We start from the raw sequence: 18,588 nt of genomic DNA on the forward strand, positions 1-18,588 counted from the left end.
AGATGATTAAGTTTGTATTAAAACAGTTATTTATCTATGATTTCACTGAAGACTCCTAGATGACTTGCAGAGACACATCATTTTCTCTTTACCCCATAAAACACAAAATCTATTTCTGAAAAGAGCATGCATTCTGTACATATCATCTTTAATGTTGATGTGCATAATTGACCACAGTATTTTTTGTTGTCAAGTAATTAATATATAAAAAATATATAAATGTTTTGAATATTCCACTTGAGAGTATTAGGGTACATTTACACTGCAGGCATTGATGCTCAATTCCGATTTTTTGGTGAAATCCGATTTTTCCGCGTTGCCGTTCATATTTCATAATATATGCAACATGTATGTGATCTCCTGTGTGAACTGCAGTCATACAACGCAAGTGTCCCACATGCGCAGTAGAGGACGCAATGACGTCACAGGCCAGCGTGCTCTTTTTTCCCGGAAGTAAACATGGACGGTAGTGCCGGCACGCGTCTAGCGGTCTTTTCCAACCATAAAGACACAATCTTTTCAATATGGTTAAACATAAATACTGCTCTCTGTATCATCATCTGCCATAGTTTTTGTTTTTCTTGCCGTTTCTAAGTCGCATAATAGTGACCTTCGTCGGGTATTAATGACATTCAGGTTGGATGAATGCGTTCACACACAGGTCGCATTTGAAAAGATCAGATTCGTATCGGATTCAGGACCACATAGCCAAGTGGCCTGGGTCGCATTGGAAAAAATTGCATCTGTGCAGTGTATTCTCATTATTAGTTCGTATGAAATCGTACGAAAAGTTACGCACCGTAATTTCGTACGTTTTAGACGTTTTTTTCGTCGCATTTCGTCGTATTTTTACGTCTTGCCTCGAGACAAGATATCCTTGCACATGCGCATCTTACACACCATTAAATTACATAGAATTTAACATAAATTTAACCCTAACCCTGACCCTAACCCTAAGATACAAAACAGCAAGCAACCTAGTTAGAGACCTGAAGAAGTGATTATTGCACTGTTTTTCCCAGTTTTACATCCGTCCGCGGATCTATTTTTTTCGTCTGTCTGTCTGCACATGCGCACTGATCTGTATTTCCTAGGAAAAACTGTATTTTCTAGGAAAAACGTCCAAAACGTACGAAATACTGTGTATAACTTTTCGTACGATTTCATACGAACTGATAATGAGAATATGTTGATCTGTGTTGTTCAGAGAGCCATGAAAAGATCAGGTCGCATATGGGCAAAAAAAATGGATTTGGGTCACTTCAGGCTGCAGTGTGAACATAGTCTTACTGTTGTCACCATCTGTACTAGAGAGAAAAAAAGGGAGGGATGACCAATGATTGGCACAGGGTGGGCATGGCCACCCCTAGCCTTCCATCTAAGTCCGCCCCTGTTAACCAGACACACAAACCAATGATGCAAATGGAACAACTGAGCTGAGTGAACCAATGCCTGTTTGAGCAAAGTGACTAATGGGATAGAAAGCAGGTGAAACTAATTGAGAGGCAACAGCTGTCAGAGGAGCAGAACATGAGAAAATAACTAACCTGAAAAAGGAGAACAACCCAGCAATGAAGAAACCAAAAACATAAAAGCCTAAATGATCCCAAACCGCCTCTGTGGTTTATGGCCCTTCCTTGTTTCAGCAGCTGGGAGGAGTTGGCTAAATAGATCGTTTTTCTTTTTTTTCGGTATTGATTCAGCTTCTGAAGAACAAACACGTCCTCTGGAACTACTGTGCTTCTGATTAATTCCCCTTTTGCTAAAACAGCCTCTAAACTTCCTGATTATTTGGAGCATTCTGGGCAGAATCACGTGGAGTCTCGGTTTCATTCATTGCTTTACATTTCAAAGGCCCTCCATAGAAGTGTTTTTTTATTCTTATGAGTTTGCTCCTCGATGGATTTTTGTCACAACATGAAAGACGACCAAGACGCAAAGGAGAACGATTCAAGTTTGGTTAAAGACGTGAAGATCCAGGCGGACGATCCAAGCAGAGAGCGCGCGCTCCAGACGCACCTCTACAAGAGGCGCTGGCTGATGGCGCTCCTCTTCAGCACCTACTCCCTGAGCAACGCTTACCAATGGATCCAGTACGGGATCATCAGCAACATCATCATGAAGTTCTATAACGTGGATGGCTTCTCTGTAGACTGGCTTTCCATGATCTACATGCTGGCTTACATCCCCTTCATATTCCCCGCCACCTGGCTGCTGGAGAAGCAGGGGCTGCGCTTCACTGCGCTGGTGGCGACTGCGCTCAACTGCGCAGGGACTTGGATAAAGGTGAGCAGCGCCAGACCTGACCTGTTCTGGGTGACCCTGCTCGGACAGTCCGCCAGTTCCCTAGCTCAGGTCTTTATCCTCGGAATCCCTTCAAGTTTGGCTTCGGTGTGGTTCGGTTCGGATGAGGTTTCCACCGCCTGCTCCATTGGAGTGTTTGGGAATCAGGTGAGTTGATGGAATAAATCCAAATATTTCCCTTCAAAAAGAGAAGAGCATCAGGTAAAAGTTACACTGTACTGTTGTTGTTTTTTTTTTTTTTTTTGTCCCTATGGAACCTCCATTCTTATACAACGGAGTTGAAAGTTGATTTGTTACTATAGTGCAAATAAATTATATTTTTCTCTCTTTTTGACGCATGGAATCAAACTGGTATTCCTAATTAGGCTGCAACTATGGATTAATAAAGTCGTCTAACATTTTTTCTAGAATCTACATGGATGCACTTAATAATTACCGTAGTAAACCTCATCAACAAAATGTTTGAGCCCAAAAATACCCAATTATTGCACATAAGAAATTATAGAAACTAATTATTATAGAAACTAGCTCATATTATCCTCATAGATGTAGCAAAATGATGTTGGAACATATGCTGGCTCTTTTTTTAATAAAAAAAGCTTCCTGGATGGGAAGCAAAGTGTCTTCAAATTTGAAACAAAAGTCAAGTGGATTGTTTTATTTTTTGAATATTTGTTCTCCATTTGCATCCCTTTTAGCTGAGGTGAAAGAAATGAAATGGATGCACTTTAAATCTTGTCCACATAATGACCTCTAAGCTAAATTCTCAGGCCTCTGGGTTATGGCAACCATGAATCGGGCTTGGGTTTGAGGGAACCTGACTTGTTTTTTTCTAATAAAGTTTCAACACCTTTACAGGAGTCTTGGTCAGTTCTGTCAGGTCGAACTTGAGAAACCTGTAGTAGGAGTACTGATGTTTTAAAAGCACCTGGATCCATTCTAAGTGCATACCAACTCAGATATAAATCAGTATAAAGCCCCCTCTTTCTACAGTATGAGCTGTGTGTTTAGCCATTTGAATCTTGATAAGGCAGCTTGTATAACCTCTTTTTAAAATGGGTGCCACAATAGTTATATATACCGTATGCTTGGGAGCTGAAACTGCAGTCTTCTTTCCTGTGTTCAGTGATTACTTTTCTCCTTGAACAAAAAGGGCTTCATGCTAGACAATTAACCTGAAGCTCAAATCTGTTTGAGTGTAAAACAAGCCATTTATTATTGAGGATGATTATTACTTGTTAAAAAAGCAGCCAAATGTTAGCTAACACAACAGCTTAGCTTTTTGTATCATGAGTTTGAAAGGCCTCATCTTGGCATTTTCTACACATAATTTAACAAAACAAGTGTTAAATATACTGTGTAGTATTCCACTGGTGATTACATTTAAATGCAATCAAAACTTTTTAGTCATTATGGAATATTTTATCGAGACTTTCTGCATAGAATGCATATAAATGGAACATGGAGAAAATTTAAAGCACTTTTGAGTGGAATGAGCATCCTTAAGAGTAATTGAGGATGTAAAAAGTAAGCAACTACAGCAGCTGAAAAAAAAAAAAAAAAACCCAAATAAGAAATATTTACTGTGTGTGTGTGTGTGTGTGTGTGTGTGTGTATGACCTTTATCTATCAAGATCAACTTTATGTATAGTGGCCAATTTTCGTATTTATTTTGCCAGTTTAGATTAATATCAAACAGTTTTCTTCAGTGGTTGGTTGTAGGTGGTTTGTAATACTTTTTGGTGATATAATTATTAGAAGAAAAGTAACCCCAGAACAAAATACTGCTTATATTTATGGTGTTATTATTCTGGTGGTGATCAGTGTTTTTCACCCGAAATGAAAACTGTGAATTTTTAATTCCTCAGTTTGATTTCACTAAACCACGGCACATTGTCCCATATGGATTTGGGAGATTTTAACCAGGCCTAGACATAAATTTCTTAAGAGCTCCTTTTTTTTTTTTTTTTATGACCGTGGGGTAGCGTGAGTCTCTCCCCGACATCATGTATAAAGAGAAACCTGAAACTTGAGTCAGCTGAATCGCCTCAGTGTGAAGGAGGAGAGGCTCTTGTGAGTTGAAAATTATGACTGGAGACCTTATCTCTTAAGTTAGAGGCCAAATGCCTTTAAGGATTTCAATATATTGATCATTATCTGTACATCATGCCCTCAAGTGAAGATTTAAACATTGGACTGGCAAATCAAAAGATTGGCTTTTCAGTTCAGTCTTTATACTACAAACGAATCACCTTCACTTTTTGAGAATGATTATCGACTTGGAGTGGAGTCTACTTCTCCAATTGTTTTCTTTCTGGTCTTTTCTCGCTCGATGCTGAAGAAAAATATAACCTAAATTGATCATATAACCAAAAATTCAAATCTATCCAAAATGAAACTCATGAGTTGGCCCTTCTTTTGGTGCAGCTAGTAAATGAAAAGTCAGACAAAAAACAAAGGCATACAGTTGCTCCCTTTTTTGAACAATTCTACTTCATAAATTTTATTTCCTTACATCAGTTTACTTGCTTCATTTGCATTTATTCCCAGGCCATTAAATGCATTTCATACCTGGAGGTTTGCCTTTACTCTGGTAAGGCAATCCTGAGCATCCATCTGCAGACTATTTTTAGTTGGAATGCTCTGGTGGGAAATGACGTGGCACTGTCGCCATCTTCTGCTTGTCCTTAGTATTTATATAAACTGTAGTGTTGCCCTGTTCCCAGCCTCTGACTACAGGTAGGACAACCTGATCTCTATCAGTTTTTTTTACAGCACCAATGTAATTGTGCAGAATGTTAGCAGATGTCCTGTTACTACTGTTCCAACATACTTGAGCTGCACTGCTCATTTTAAAATGCTTCAGATTTGGTCCTTTATCTTGAAATGTTTTGTTTGTTTCTCTATTTGTGTTTTAACATTTAGATAAAGCTTTTTAAAACAGAGTAGAAACTTGTCCATGTGACACTTGTTTCTTTAGTTGCTCCACTGAGCTGGGTTTTCCCCTTCAGTTTGAGGGTTTCTGGCAGTATTTGCCTCTTCCTCCATTAATGGCATTTTTTTCTTCCACTTAAGAGTAGGATCTATACTGGAATCTCTAGATTTCCCTTAGTTTCCTAGAGTATTAATTGATTTCTACAGGATCTCTTTTTGTAAATTTTGTATAATTTTGTAAATAATCCAATGCCCTTTTGTCATAGAGGGTGCAGAGGCACAGGATTACACTTGGAAATATGGATAGAAACAAGCTTTTTCCTTTATGTCACAAAGTACTTGGATGAAGAAATTAGTTTTACTAAAAATTGTAGAAAACTATAATTAAATTGATTCTCTATTAATCATTATGGAATTTAAACACTCTGTTGATACTGAAATATTTTCTCATTTGAAATTCTGTGCTCTTAACATCTCTGAGGCAACACTTGACTGTGGTTATATGCACCCAACCTCTTAGTAGGCAATTCAAGTTCCCGAGGGATCTGCAACTTTTAGATCCACCCTTGCTCCAACACACATGAATCAAATGGTTGACTTACCACCTCAGTACGCAGTCAGCTCCTCCTGAGTTCTCCTAATGTTCTAATTACTTGATTCAGGTGTGTTGAACCAAAGCCACATATAAAAGTTGTAGGAAATCAGCCCTAATAAACTGGAATTGCCAAACCCTGTCTTAAAACCACAACTATCATTTAGAACTAGGTGGGAAGTAACGGATCCAATTCTCTTATATTTAAGTTGATGCATATTTCTTTGTGCACGATTATGCATTAACCTCAATGGACTTTACCTTGTTTGTAATAAGAACGGGTATGTCATGTGCTTTTAGTCATAAAATCTGTTTTTTTTTTTTTTTCTGTCATCAGTCTTCATGCTGTTATCGCACATGCTGATGCCTGGCACAGGAAAAATCAACTTTTGATTAACAAAAGTTTTTTAGAGAATCAGCCATGTATGTTGTGAGATCAGAGTTTGTGCTCATGGTATTTAGAACTTGATAGAAATTGAGGAATAGTGCAATCCTTTTGTTGTGACTTTAATATTTACATTGATCGGCAGAACGTGTTTATGAATTGCATGGAGGAAATGCTTATTTAGAAGGAGGGGCAAGTTGAGGAAATGTTCTCCTTTCCTCCCACTGTTTAGTGCTACAGAAGAACAAGGAGAAACCGGATGACTTCTGTGAGATCAACATGAGCTCTCTGGATGAATATGACAAATTGACAGACGGCTTTGACGGCTTCAAAAGGGATGAAGACTCATCTCAAACTAGGAATACTATGACTTCTTTTAGACACCAGCCTCCTGTGGGTGACAGCAGTGACAGCCTGGAGCAGCCTCTTTTAGATGGAGTTCCACTGATGGAGACAAAGTTGTGCAAGCGACGATGGGTGATGCTGCTTCTCTTCAGCATCTATTCCATGAGCAACAGCTTCATGTGGCTTCAATACAGCATTGTCGGCAATATCTTCATGGGCTTCTACAACGTCGACAGCATGGCCATCGACTGGCTGTCCATGATCTATCTCCTCACCTACATTTTCCTCATTGTGCCTGTCATTTGGCTGCTTGACCATCGGGGGATCAGGGACGTCATGGTAGTGGGTTCCGCCTTCAACTGCATCGGGGCCTGGATCAAGACTGGCACGGCAGACCCAGATATGTTCACTGTGACCTTCCTGGGGCAGTTCGTGTGTTCAGTAGCTACCGTCCATATTCTAGGCATCCCATCCAGGCTGGCCTCTCTGTGGTTTGGGCAGCAGGAAGTATCCACAGCTTGCTCTATTGGGGTTTTAGGAAATCAGGTGTGTTTTTTTTTTTTGTTTAAATACAGTTTCTATATGTATTTGATTGGAAATAAGAAGTCACACACTGATTCATGTAAGGAAACTTTGATCCCGTAGATTTTGTCAAGTGTAAATAAATGAGCAATAATTTCATGTAACATACTGTTTGTTGCTCTTTGCACTTGCTTGAATCCACAAGGATGACTGATTTGGATTAAAATAATTGTACAAAATTGCTCAGTCAGATGTGTTCTGTACAGAAAGTCCTTCACCTCCAGCCTCCCAGGCTGCTGATAAACTGGTAAAGCACTTGGCGTTTTTCCCACATATTAAAAAGTTTCCCAATACTGTGAGGAGCTATCCTCATGCAGCTGTTTTTATAACTTTAACCTTTTATTCCAGATAGTAAAACATCCTGGAGGCTTTAAGATGGTCGTAATTTATTTAAAGGTCAAGCTTAGACACATTGGCATCTACTTTAGTTATAATTTGGTCTTTAATAATTGTTTTCTTTAAAACTTGTGACACTGAAAGCATTAAACTGTGTTTCCACTCTTATTTAAAAGGTTCAACAAAAAATGTCAGATTGCTTCCTTTATTTTAGGGCTTTGTCCCTGAAGTCATACTTTATTACTTTATTTTTTTTTTTTTTATGTAAAACAAAAGTTTTAAATTTCAGCCAGTTTTTTTGGATTTTGGTAGAAACCTGAGTCCTGTTTTTTTCCCCATTGTAGTTGGGTATTGCCATTGGATTCCTGCTCCCACCCATTCTTGTGCCTAATGTGGACGATGTTGACGAGCTGGCGTATCACATCAGATTCATGTTCTACATCAGCGCGGGCGTGGCCACCTTCATCTTTGTACTCGTGGTCATTGGTACGTCAGGATCAGGCTCTAGTTCCTGATGGCCTTTTTTCCCCCCTTTATCCAAGGAATGTTAATGGACATTTCTAACTAAAGCTAATAACATTGACATGTTGCAGAAACAATACTTTATTTCTCTGATCTATTTATTTTTAATACATTATTCTACATTTGCTCTGTAGTGTTTCAGGAAAGACCAGAGATCCCACCAACCCAGTCCCAGGCTCAAGCAAGGATCTCCCGCTCCAATGACTATTCCTACATGGACTCCATCTGTAGGCTGCTGCACAACAAGGCTTTCATGCTGCTTGTTAGCAGCTATGGTGGGTTCATCCAACCGTATAGTCGAACTGCCTTAGCGTTTTTTTAACTATTCAAAATGAATATTTTATGAAAAAGGCCAAGGTTTTTAAATGATGTGCTTTTTGAATTTTTATTTTTTAACCGATCTTTCCTCGCTGTGCTCTGTTAAGATGCATTCAAGTCTTCCTCCAGAAATGTTTGCCTCCATTCCAGTTATTTTGCTCTTTTTAATTATTGCCCGAATTGTAGATGTATACAGGAAGCCTCCATTTTTAGAAATGTTAGCTAAACCAAAGGGCTTTTAACCAACAAACTTAATCATTTCAGTTGAGTACACCTATGTTTTGTCCAACCGTTGGTTCTTATTTAGCATCGTTTCATTTAATTTAATTTGGAGGTTAAGGTCAATACCAACACCCCTCAATAAGACTATACATCCTTATTTTTACATTCATTTTAGCAACCTGTAGACTGGTTAGTAAATTTGACAAATAGGACAGTAGAATGCAGGGCTGCTGGAAGTTATTTTGAGCAGGGGGTGCTTTGTTTTTTATTATTTTGGACAAAAGACCTATGAGCCTATAGACTCATATTTAAATATACAATAGATAAATTAAATGAATAGATTGACATTCACTACTTTATTGTCATATACACCTCAGTGCATGCAACCAGGGTTTGTAACACACAGACATAATTAATCACACTAATCAGTTCTCAGGTGACTATGTGTGTTATTAATTAAACTTCACAATAAGAGAAATTTCAGTGGCTTTACACCAATTTGAAAAGCCTGCATTGACATTGAGGTACTCATGTTCCTCACTGGTGGTGGTTTTAAAAAAAACAAACAAAATATGTTTTCGTCATTAGACTGTGTAAATTTACTAGTCTGCTGCCGCGAGCGGGATACCTCGGCAACCAGTAGCTTGCTTGACGTTGCCATGAAAATGTAACCTAAGTGAACTTGTGTTGATTAGGCATCCGAATAATTAAATTAAAATCCAAATACACTTAATGGTAAAATAAAAGTCAAAATCATTTCCCAAATTATCCATGAGAAATGTATAAATTGTGCAAAGTATTTTTGATACATTTAAAAAAAAAAAGCTTCAGCACCTCCACCACCCACACTTCCTGTGGCCATGTTAAAATGCATATTTAATGCATATTTACACTTTAATGTAAAGCAAAAGAGGTCTTTAAAGTCTTTGTATTATTGAAAATGAGCAATAACCTGAATACAAACCAGCTGAGATACTGGGATTTTAATGATTTCTAGAATTAATGATTTTTAGAATCAAAATCAAGAAAATTTTAATTATTATTTTCAGTTATACTTTTTGAGTTGTGGCTTAGAAGGCACATAAAATGCAGCCAAAACTTAACAAGCTTGAAAGAAAAAATGTTCATAGAAATGTAGCGTGTAGATAAACTGCAGTTGGTGCTTGTACAGTGTATGAAATTGGCTGATTATTTCTGTCGGTGTGGATTTTTGTGTGTGTGTGTATCTGTCTAGCCCTCAGAATGAGGACCATTTCTCCAATTTCACCATCAAATTAAGGACCAGTTGTTGTAATGTGAGGACATTTTGCTGGTCCTCTCATGCTATTTTACTAATGTTAGGTTTAGGGCTGTCAATTGGGTTAGGGTTAGGGAGAGGTATGCATTGATAATGGTAAGGTTTAGGGTTAGTTTTAGGGTCAGGACTGTGTGTAATGGGTCCATTTTATTGGACTTAATGGAGGCCAATCTTGTGTGTATTGGTTGTTTTTGGGTTAAATGTCTTATAACGCTGTCTACATATCAATGTATTTAACAGGTTTAGTCTCTAAAAATGTAGATGCATGTTTAAAAATAGCTTTTAACATTATTAGATAAGTTTAACTCTCTGTGTAAACCAGTGTAAAAACAAGCTGGTCACATGCATGAATAACATGATCCATCACTGTATAAATTATTACCAAGAAGGTCTGAGAAACTTGTCCTCACATGCCTCTCTTGTGAAAGATTTCTTCTATCATTGGCATGCTGTGTTGAGGTAAGAGACTCAATACAGTATTAATTGTCCTGCACTACATTTGAAGCGCAGCTTGTATCTAAAGCACATCTAATAAATCACACTGAGGCTCAAAGGTCATGATTTAGAGTGTAAATGTAGAGTTTCTCAGTTTATTTTGCATACAATTTTTGCCGTTGGATTCTCAAGTTGACACTGATGTATAATCCTGTTTTGACTCTGAATAATAATAAAATATAAGCTTTCTGTTTGTGTTTGTAGGGTTGAACGTTGGATGCTTCTATGCCATTTCCACACTTTTGAACAGAATGATAATAGAACACTACCCTGTAAGTTTCCATGTGTCTCCCAAATGACGTGTTTTATCCCTGAGCAAATCTATAAAGGATTCGTTTATCATCTCTGGTTGACATCTTTCATCTTTTAAACTCTTGTGCAATTTTTTTTTACCTTTTTGAAGTTAATGGCTTCAACATGATTGACCCTCACAAAGATAACAGGAGTCCGATAATTATCTTTTTTTTATTGCTCTAATTGAAATGGCTCTGTCAGAGGTGACTCATATATATTTATGGTGTTTTTTGTTTCAGGGTGAAGAGGTGAATGCTGGGAGGATTGGTTTGACCATTGTCATTGCTGGAATGGCAGGATCCCTCGTATGCGGGATTTGGCTCGACAAGACCAAAACCTACAAGTAAGATGATCTTGTACAATCAGTTTTATCTATTTTTTTTATTTTTAGAAAATAAAAGCTATCTGCTTGTGTTGGCCCACTGTGATTTGTGAAATCCTAGTATTTCATTTTCCAGCAGGATTTAAAATCTATCATTGTCCTTGTCTGGCCCTGACTAAATATAAGTGAAATGTCTTAAAATTGCATGGACATTCTTTTTCAGTCGGATATCAAATATTCTTTCCGGATCAGATCATCTAAATTTAGATACTTGTAGCCTTCAAAAATATTGAATTGCTCAAGTTGTTGTGGGGCTCTACAGAGCAATGCACCAAAATGGTTTTCTGATTAGGTTAAAAAAAAGTTGGTAGTTTTCTCAGAATCTTCTTGAGTTCATACTTGGCAGAAAAGCTTTCAATTAAAAATGTAGAAAAAAGTCATGTCATTTTGAGTAGTACTACGCGTGTCTAAGTAACAGTTGAGATGCATTATCGCGTCCATTAATGAGACACATAATCTACTATGTCAGGTAAAAATCCTCAGTCCTTGAATTCCTTACATGCCATTTGGATGCTTGGCTGTCAGACCAGTTTACCTCAGGTTTAAACTGTGGACCCTCACATTGTCTCACTGTGTCACTCAGTGGACTTTGCTGTACTAACAAAAATGTTTTGCCACATAATTCACGCATGACTGTGCAGGACTGCATTCCCAAAGTAAGCTGGTTTTCTTAGGAAGCTGCTGCACCAACTTAATATTGTTTTTGTACCACATACCTCAATTTTGTTTGGTTAAAAGCTAAATTTAGATCAAATACTGACGTTTATAATTGAGTTTTGTTTTGGTCATTGGTCTTTTTAAAGCCTTTAATTTGAATCAAAAATGTATTTATGATCCTTCTTATCAGTATTATGGAAACTTCTACTTTCTCTGCTTCCAGCCTTAAATCTCCAAATTTTCCTCGGTCCTTCAAACTTTTCCTTTCAAATTCAGATTTCTATAACAAAATGTTTTTCCCCCTCTTAATCGTTTCCTGCCCTTTATCCACTGCTTTTAATGATCTTATTCCTATATTTAATTTACTTCAGCTAGTAAAACTCTTATACAGTAAACTCACTGCACATACTTTTATATTTATAATTTCTTTGCTGATAACAAATTAAAAAACTTGTCTTATATTTTTCAAACATCTCGGATGATTTGCAAAATCAATAATGGATTTTCTATTAGATATGATCATTTAAAACATCCACAAGGTCACAGCTAATTAGGCTCATTAGTTCCTAAAACCAAGCTTTTTTTGATTGAAAATTTAGTGGAGGGATAAAGTGTGAAAAAGAAAAGGTGGGAAATGTGAAAGCAATCTCATTAAAGCATTAAAGAGATTTCCAAGGACATGTTCTTGTAGACAGGGGTGGATTTGGGAAATTTTGGGCCCTAGGCAAAAAAAAGGCATGGGGCCCTTTTAATTGAGAAGACAACATCCATTATACAGATACAGAAAATGTAATATTATATAGACATACATAAATAGAATAGACGTGCATTATTTGTTCTATGTTTTGCCCTCTCTCTTCTTTTCCCTTTTGTTTTTTTCCTCTCTGTTTTGTACTCAGCTGACTTTTCATCGAATGAAAGATTTTTTTTCCAATCAATAAGCTCACTTAGCCGATTGCTCCTTCCCGTGTCTCCAAAAAGGCAACGGCAAAAGTAAATAACACAGTCCTCCTTTTCACTGTAGTCAAGCCATGATCTTCTTTTCTCCATTTTTCATTTGTATGAAAGAATAGCTGCTTGAATCATGACAGCAGACAAGATAGAGAGCAGAAGGCGGGGTTAGGAATCTACTTGCTCTGGAGAGCAGAGTTCGGTGCTTTTATATGTTGTCGCCAAAGTCTCAACCAGCAGAAAAAAGTCACTAGATTTAGTGCTAGGTGCTTTTTGGAAACAAAAGTGCTAGAGGTGCTGAAAAGTTGCTAAATATAGCAAAAACAGCGCTAAAGTGGCAACACTGCTCTTCACAACGTTTCTTTTCAAATATTTTCCTGTCTGTTTGGACCTTTCCGAACATGTGCAGCAAATGGACTGATCCAATATGGTGGACACTGAGGGGGGGTGAGACACACCTAATGTTATAAGCACCCTGATGGCATTTTAGCAAAATAATTTTTATCACAAACATAATTAATGTGCACAAATAATAAGCTTCTAGATGGCTTATTGTATGTTGATAGTGAAAAGTCCAATTTAGCATCTACACTTTTTTCCCCATATGAAATTAGATTTGGTCCAGAAAAATGTATTTCTGTCTCATTAAATAAGCATACCCATTACAACATTTTTATGTTCTTATGCATGGTATCTTTTTTCCAGTCTATTCGAAAATAACTGCAACTTGATGTGGATCAACGTCTTCTAAAATCTCTGCTATATTTCACCAATTTGAGTGGATGCTCCTGCTTCTTAGTATGAATCACTGGAGTTTTTGCTGGTATATAGTAGAACAACAAACCGTTCCTTAGTTTATTTCACTGGGAAAAGGTGCTGATCTACATTAAATGCATATGATGTGAAGCTAAATCTCTGCTGTTTTTTTAACTGTGGCTCTTTAAAAAAATAAATAAAAAGGTCTGTCTAATGGCTGCTTCTTTTAAGTGTTTGTAGCTGAACAATCTCCTTTAAGTTGGAATCTGGATGTGAATTTGTCACAGTCTTATGAAAACTTCTTTCCTTTGGTCCCTGCAGGCAAACCACCCTGGTGGTGTATATCCTCTCCATGGTTGGGATGCTGGTTTACACCTTCACCCTGAACCTGGGGCACCTGTGGGTGGTTTTTATCACAGCTGGAGTCCTAGGGTAGGTAACCCTTGTGTGCCATGTAAACAGAGGTGGGTAGAGTGACCTGAAAAAAAGGATCAAGTGTATTGCTACTTCATATATGTACTAAATAGGCAAAAGTAGCTGTAAGTTGCTCACAGTGGATGAAGTAACCAAACATTTAATTAAGAGTAGCCATATTTTATACAGGTAATACTTATAGTATAGTCCAAAACAAAAAGTGATTCTTTTTGCCAAAGTTACTCAGCCATCACTCCTGGAGGTTGTGAACAAAACAAATCAGTAATTTTGTTGATTAGTACATTTTAGTTTTTTAAAAGGTACAATCAGAGGTGGAAGAGTTCCACTATTTTAGTATATTTTGCTGAATTAAAAACTAGTCCTTTTAAGAGAGAGCATTTATCAAGAAGGCTCCAGAATACTGTTTATCTGTGTGATCACAATGTTTGATCTGAAGTCATACAATATATTAAATGTAAGTTTCAACATCGCAAACTAATTCCAGTCATATTATTTGCTGTATGCAATAAATATAAAAGAAAATATAAAACCATAGGACGCTCAGTAGATGTAGATAACTAAGCTTGTTGCACAATGAAGTCTAAACTCAGACATGTCTGAATTTTTTTTTCCATTTTTGCTTATTTAATGAAAATATTACACAAGTAAACATAAAAATGACTGTGCTGTAAAATTAATACATGAGTATTTTATTGTTTAAAATGATACAGAAATAAACAGAGTGAAGGTCACTGGTTACTACCTAATCTGGCAAACATGTGAACAATTGCGTGATCATTATAAAAGTTTTGAAAATGCATCATTAAAGCTTTGCTGCATCCAGATTTTTGCCAGCACCTTATCCCTTTGCCGCTCCAATGCTGCTCTTGCAGTTGCAATTTCTGGTAATAGTTGCCATTCCAATTCTTTTTTCTTTTTTTTTTTTGCTTCTGAATTTTTGATTGTTTCGTAGAAATGTGTCTTCCTTTTCTATCAGGGAAGCTCTTTCATAGTTGATCACATAATTAATGCCAGAGTGGACTCTTTGGACATGGTTTTTAACCTGAGCTTCAGTTTCTGTTTTTACTTTGCAGCTTCTTCATGACAGGATATCTGCCTCTTGGCTTTGAGTTTGCAGTGGAGCTCACTTTCCCTGAACCTGAAGGAACCTCATCTGGTTTGCTCAACTGTTCAGCTCAGGTCAGATTTTGCTGGGTCTGATTATATTATAGACTTGTAGGCGGAATTTGCAGTTTTACCTTTTGGCAATAAAAAGTAAATATCTTTGTAAATCTTGTTGCAGATCTTTGGAATCATTTTCACCATTGGACAAGGAAAGCTCATGGACAGATGGGGAACTTTAGTGGGAAATCTTTTCCTGTGTACTTTTCTGCTAATGGGAACAATAATGACGGGTAAGACACGAGCATCAATGCATCACATAGATGGCACAAACCTTTTTTGGGACTTGTTACTTTATTGTGATAGAGCAAAACAGATGGCACACAAATAAGTGTAAATGAAAGAAAATGACTTTAAATTTCTGGTTTTCATATGTGAATTATAACGTTTCCTAAAAAAGACTTCTCTGTTTTGCCCAGTTCATAAGTAGTTTAAGGCAGTCAATTTGAGTGCAATACTGATTATAGTGTATTAGAAAGGCCTAGTCAACCATAAGCCTTCACCCAAGTTCCAGGCCTCCTGCAGGACTTATTTTGCTTCATTTTCCCATCAAGCCCAACCTCACCCCAATACTGGCATCCTCTAATGCAATACTGGCATCATATAATGTGGGGATGTTGGGTTTAGGTGGATGTGCAGTGTTGGTTGTGTTCTATATTGTACTTTGTATGAAAAACAATGAATACAATTATTGTCATTTCTGATTGGAGCACCTTCTTCCACATGTTTGCTGTGTCCCTTAGTGGCAGTGGCTCTCTTAAATAGGATTTCTGACTTAAAAGGTTTTGTTTTAAGTCAGAATGGCAGTTTTAGGAGAGCATAACTACTAATTTGTTAATCTATGCAGTTGACCATGAACATTTTCACTCCTTCTCTATTTATTCTCCTTGCCTGACTTGTCTCATAGCTGGATTAAGCGTTCTTGGTATGTTCAAAATTGTGAAATATTCTGTTTTGTAGTTGATGATTAGGATATAATCTGAGATGTTCTATTTGAGGGGCCTGCATTCTGTGGCTTTAGTCTCATTTGATTATTTCCACTATTCATAGTGCTTCCTTTAACCAAACATGTTGAACTCTTTGTAGTAATGAGACTAATCTCACAATTTCAATCACAAGCTGTATGAGTAATGGCAGCATATGTGTATCATATTAGTTAATTTTGTGATTAATCTTTTATTTACACAGTAAAAAAATCAGGTGGCCTTGGTCTATTTGGATTTTTTTTTTTACAGAAGTTTTTTTTACAGCAGAAATGTTAATGTCAATTAAATTCTAATTGGTTTTAGCAAGGAAAGAAAAAGACTTTATACGTATCCAGTTTAGATCCAACATTTTTCCTTTATGTGTTTATTTTGGCTTTGGGGCTCAAAGCAAATGTTAACAACCAAAGGCTGCTTTTCTCTTTAACTTTACCACTGACCTGTCTGCTGTTCTCCTTGGTCTTAATGGATCTGTTAGTTCATTAATGTTTTAGAAGGAATCAGCCATATAGAACAACTTTACTGATAGTAGGGGTGGATAGTATTGGAAGAGTGTTTATTGCTTTACTAAGGATGATAAAGGTGACCAACGATTATGTTTAACCCACAATTTAATTATTGTTTAAATGAAAAATCATACAATCCAAATCTGATTATTTTAGTAACGAGGAACAATGAAATAAAACTTATATCACTCCATGTTTGTACCTTTCTGTTTATATGTAATATTCCTTTGCAATTGTTGATTGCATACTTATATTTGTATTTCTTTTTTTGTGTAGTTTATTTAAATCGACAAAATATTACTTGGGAAACGTTTGATTGAAACTGGTTTTTCATTTTCTTTAATGGGATATGCTTCTTAAAGGAAGGTGTAAATTTGATTTTAAAGAACTTTCTTGTAAACCATGCTTTTCTTCATTCCATATGGTTTTTAAAATTTAGGCAAATTTTTAATTGGTATGAAGACTGGCTAGTGAGTTTTATTTTTTTCAAGCAATATTTTTCTTGGATGTTTGCTGCCCCCTAATGGTTTAAGTAGAAATAAACCTGTGAAAGTTGCTTATCTATAGACACTTTATTTAAAAAAATAAATAAATAAAATAAAATAAAATGAATAGATCAAACTGATATTCCCTTGCCTCTTTATGGTTTAGCTGAAGAAATTTTTAGTGAATCACCAGCTTATTGAGTTAAACTAGTTTTTCCTAAAATCAGACTAAATTCAGTTGTTGCATAGTAAAGTTATTACACTAGAATCTAGCTGCAAGGTCCTGTCAATGTGGCCATTTTGAAAACTAAAGTATTAAATCCTTCCCTGGTTTCTGACAGGATTCATCAAATCTGACCTCCGGCGGCAGAAAGCCAACCAACAGGCAGAGGTGCAGACAGTAAGTATACCTGTGTGACCTGCATGATAGGCCGGGTCAGATTCCAGTCTGGCTCTGGTCTCTGGAGATCCTGCTGGCTGCTTGGCTTTGGTTTTTCTCACTGCAACAATTTGCTGGCTGTTTTCTGGGTCTTTTTAAGCCTTTAAAATAAGCATGAACCTTTTTCATCTATGCCTATGATGGCATCTTTGTTTTGCCATCAAAATTAGGCTGTTTCAACCTTTCATGTTGGTGCATATGATTTCTTTTAAACATTTGATCTGGGGTTTAAGATGCATAATATTTTATTAAAAGACAATAACATTAATTCATTTCAGTAATTCCACTCAAAAAGTGACTCTTTTATAGATGCATTACACACAGTGATGCTTAAAATATGCTAATACTTTTGTTACTGTTTACAGCTGAGGATCATATATTTCAAATTGGTCTGCTGTATAGTTTCTCTTAAAGTTCTTAAAGGTTGTCTTGGAAAATAAGCAGCTGTTTTTTAGCTGTCCTGCATGCAGACAGTCACTGCTGCCCTCTACAAGAAGTTTTAACACTTTGTTTGGTGCTGTATCATTGATGGAAGAAATACGAGTTACTAGGGGAACTAGAGCTTTGAAAGGATTATGAAGCAGAGTTTGGAGAAGATTTACAAGGTGCAGATAGGGATTGATCTCAGTGCTTCAATGGTCACCACATACAGAGGTATCCTTTACTCTGACCTCTAACTGCCCTGAACTAGAGATGTCTGAAGTGTCCTACTTTGAAAAAATGGATCGGTAGTCAAGCCCTTTTTCTACCTAGCCAAAGTCCCATTTTCAAATAAAAGTACATTTTGCATTTTATTTAAAATCAAAGTACCGGAGTCTGGAAAAATGTTGGAGAGGAAGCTATATTTAGATACAAGTCATATCAGAACTAAACCTTCTAAATGATTGTAGCGAATCTGTATTACTGGCTTCACTTTTTGAGTGTAATTCTAAAATTCTAAAATTACATTTTCGACGATACTGAAGCTCTTTGACATGTCTCTGTACTGTTCAGTGTCTGGTTAGTTAAGTGACATTATGAAAGTTTTTGTTATATAAAAACTTTGCCCTGAATCAGAATGTATTGGCCTTGGACTTTTTTAATTCAAGCTGTTAAAAATCGAACCCATATTTACCATTGCTTACGCTCAGTCTTTATTTTAAAGCTACAGTGTGTAATAATTACAGGGATATACAGTCAGAAATGTAATATATTATACATAACTATG

General features: G+C 36.7%; 1 protein-coding gene across 1 annotated transcript in view; it reads left to right on the forward strand.

The window, feature by feature from the left end:
* Positions 1–1,596: 1,596 nt before the first annotated feature.
* flvcr2 (feline leukemia virus subgroup C cellular receptor family member 2) overlaps positions 1,597–18,588 on the forward strand; it is an 18,657-nt gene continuing 1,665 nt past the window's right edge. Inside the window, exons 1-9 of the mRNA XM_015386828.1 lie at positions 1,597–2,451; positions 7,823–7,964; positions 8,135–8,275; positions 10,537–10,604; positions 10,866–10,969; positions 13,694–13,804; positions 14,881–14,986; positions 15,090–15,201; positions 17,284–17,342. Of these exons, the coding sequence (XP_015242314.1) occupies positions 1,900–2,451; positions 7,823–7,964; positions 8,135–8,275; positions 10,537–10,604; positions 10,866–10,969; positions 13,694–13,804; positions 14,881–14,986; positions 15,090–15,201; positions 17,284–17,342 (1,395 nt within the window). The 5' untranslated portion in view covers positions 1,597–1,899. The remainder of the gene's footprint in view (positions 2,452–7,822; positions 7,965–8,134; positions 8,276–10,536; positions 10,605–10,865; positions 10,970–13,693; positions 13,805–14,880; positions 14,987–15,089; positions 15,202–17,283; positions 17,343–18,588) is intronic.

The sequence above is a fragment of the Cyprinodon variegatus genome, unplaced genomic scaffold (genome assembly GCF_000732505.1).
Source record: "Cyprinodon variegatus isolate N-32 unplaced genomic scaffold, C_variegatus-1.0 Scaffold379, whole genome shotgun sequence".
Lineage (NCBI taxonomy): Eukaryota > Metazoa > Chordata > Actinopteri > Cyprinodontiformes > Cyprinodontidae > Cyprinodon > Cyprinodon variegatus.